Consider the following 2,457-nt stretch of genomic DNA (forward strand, 5'->3'; position numbering starts at 1 on the left):
ACACGTCTTACTGACCAAGGGCAAAGGACGCGGCTCAGACTCTGGTCAGACCCGCAGCTGGGTTCACTCACAGACTTGTACCCTACCACAGGAGGCTGCAGCACTAAGCTGCTCTCCTGTGGTAGGTATGTCTTTCAGACACCAGCTCAGGGCTCCTGCTGGCATTCAACTCAAAGGCACTAAAACTCAGTATGATAGCTTGTCACACAAGGAGCAAAGGTGGACATAGTTCTGAATCTCAAACTACTCTGAAAAAAACTTAAAGGAGCTAAAATGCCAGAAAAGTGATGGTTTGCTTTTTAACCAGAATGAAAACTAGCATTGAATGAAAAAAGAGTGGGCAGCCATGCTTCCAGAAGTCAAGACAACTGTCTAAAATAGTGACACATGCTAGAGAAAAACCCAGGCTCGGAACTCTTTCCATCTCCTCCCTGAGCAGCCAAAAGTACTCCACTTACCCTATACATAGAGAGGTCAATTCGGAGAGAGTTGTGCAGCTGGTCCAGAAGTTTAACAAATCTCTCTTTCTGTTGAGCAGAAAAGAAAAGTAATAAGTGTTATGCTCCATCACTGAAAATTAGATCCAATGAACACTTAGAATAACCAGCACAATGCCAGAGGATTAGTGTTGGGTCACAGGAGTGCAGGAGGAAGAGTGGTGGATATATTCTATCGCACAGCCTTGCAAAGAAAACAATATTTTTCTAAAGAGTCCTGAAGTCACTGCTGCACGGGCCCCAGGAATAATCCCAGGATGACATTAGGAAGGGTGGAAAAATCCCCCTTCATCCCTTCGGAGATGGATGTACCATTTAATAGCCAGGCTGAAAGACCAGAATTAGTTCACTGTTCCCAAGACTGGACAAAGAATGACAACATTTAGGAGAACAGCGTACTCCAAGACAAAGCAACACACACAGAAGCACCCGATTCACAGCAGTGATACAAGACCCCGCTTGTGTCATTTAGGCATTACAATTATACTCCAAGGCTCTCCAACTCCTCCTTGCTTGTGTTGGCAATGGACCTATGACCCAGTCCCGAAACCTTGTTCCGGGCCAGCAAAACTTTTCTTTAGACTGACCACGACTCCTTCCATTCGATAATAAGCAAATTTCATTGATACGTAGCAACAGCAGATAAGATTAATGCAAGTGAAGCAAGCAAAATGCCTACACACTTTTACTTATTTACCAGTCTCTGTGCTCCATGCTGAGTTCAAATCTGTGCTGGGTTCATTCGCTACTGCACTCTCTCCCACTCAGCCACATGGGACAGAGCATAGTAGAGCCTGAGCTATACCAAAGCCTATTCTGGTAGTCCTCAAAGTCCCAAAGGATACTGCACATCACAGTGAAAACAACTGAATGGGAGGGGGAGGGGGGTCTGGACAGTTTAATTCATGTCTTAATAAACCAGTGCAAAGCTCGAGTGGAAACTGAGTTATATAAGTGCCAAGTGCAGGACTGAAAAAAAAAGCTGTTTTGTTTTTCAACCCGAGTTCTGAAACCATTCCTTCACATGGCGTATATCATCAACAGCATAAGCACACAGAGTTTAATATAATGTGCTCATTTCCATACCATCTGGGCTCTGGTGCTATTGGAACAGAGTGCCACCATCACAATGCTTTACACTGATTAATATCCAACATACGCGAATAAGATGACAACGATTGTTTTCCAGCTTCATGAATATGCATTCCATGGCTCTTGGACACAATGCTCCTTAACCAGGATGAGCGATTTGTTGGAAGTCAGATGCCAATGAAAAACAAGTAAATCAAGCGAGGTTGGCTATAACTGCAGTACAGAACAGCTACCATTGAAACATACCCCAAAGTTGGAGGCTGAGAAGCGGTCAGAAGCAGACACGTTGGTGGAGGCAGTCGTGTGCGCGTAGTACGCGTTGATATTGGCCAGTAAGGTGCTCATCACAGCTGGCACGCCAGGGCACATGTACTTGGAGGAGAGACATGCAAAATGCCTGAAAACAGATAAAAGACACAAATAAGATGCCTGAAAAGACACAAATAAGGGTCGACTCAATCTGATTCCACAGATTTCGGGAAACCAACTTGAAAAAACTTAATAAAACGCTGGCTCCCCAGTGGGAGGCACTGGTCTTCACTGCCGCTGGGGCCCAGCCTTGCAGCCCACCCAGGGGGGCACAGTGCCAGCTGGCAGGGCAGCATGCAGAGCAGTAGACAAGATGGCAGCCATCCCCTCGTCCCTCCTCCCCCCGCCAGGGCCTCTCCACCAATCAGCACCAGGGGGAGGGGCCACTGAGCACAGCCAGGAAATATCCACGGAATTTGCTATTTATGCCGTGACCAACCCATGAAAATTATTTAGTTTCTCCATGATTTACGCAGCCCCCTACAAATGAGGCTTACATTTTACAAGGTTATTCCTGGGCCCCAGGGACAGGGCAACCCCGTAACAAAAGCAATGCATT

At 46.3% G+C, this 2,457-nt stretch overlaps 1 protein-coding gene across 1 annotated transcript in view; it reads right to left on the minus strand.

The window, feature by feature from the left end:
• Positions 1-2,457, minus strand: part of UNC13B (unc-13 homolog B) — a 339,671-nt gene that overhangs the window by 104,301 nt on the left and 232,913 nt on the right. The window contains exons 21-22 of the mRNA XM_019518288.1: positions 1,836-1,986; positions 459-527 (exon numbers count right to left, since the gene is read on the minus strand). Of these exons, the coding sequence (XP_019373833.1) occupies positions 459-527; positions 1,836-1,986 (220 nt within the window). The remainder of the gene's footprint in view (positions 1-458; positions 528-1,835; positions 1,987-2,457) is intronic.

This window comes from Gavialis gangeticus, unplaced genomic scaffold (assembly GCF_001723915.1).
Source record: "Gavialis gangeticus isolate Ggan-Ray unplaced genomic scaffold, GavGan_comp1, whole genome shotgun sequence".
Lineage (NCBI taxonomy): Eukaryota > Metazoa > Chordata > Crocodylia > Gavialidae > Gavialis > Gavialis gangeticus.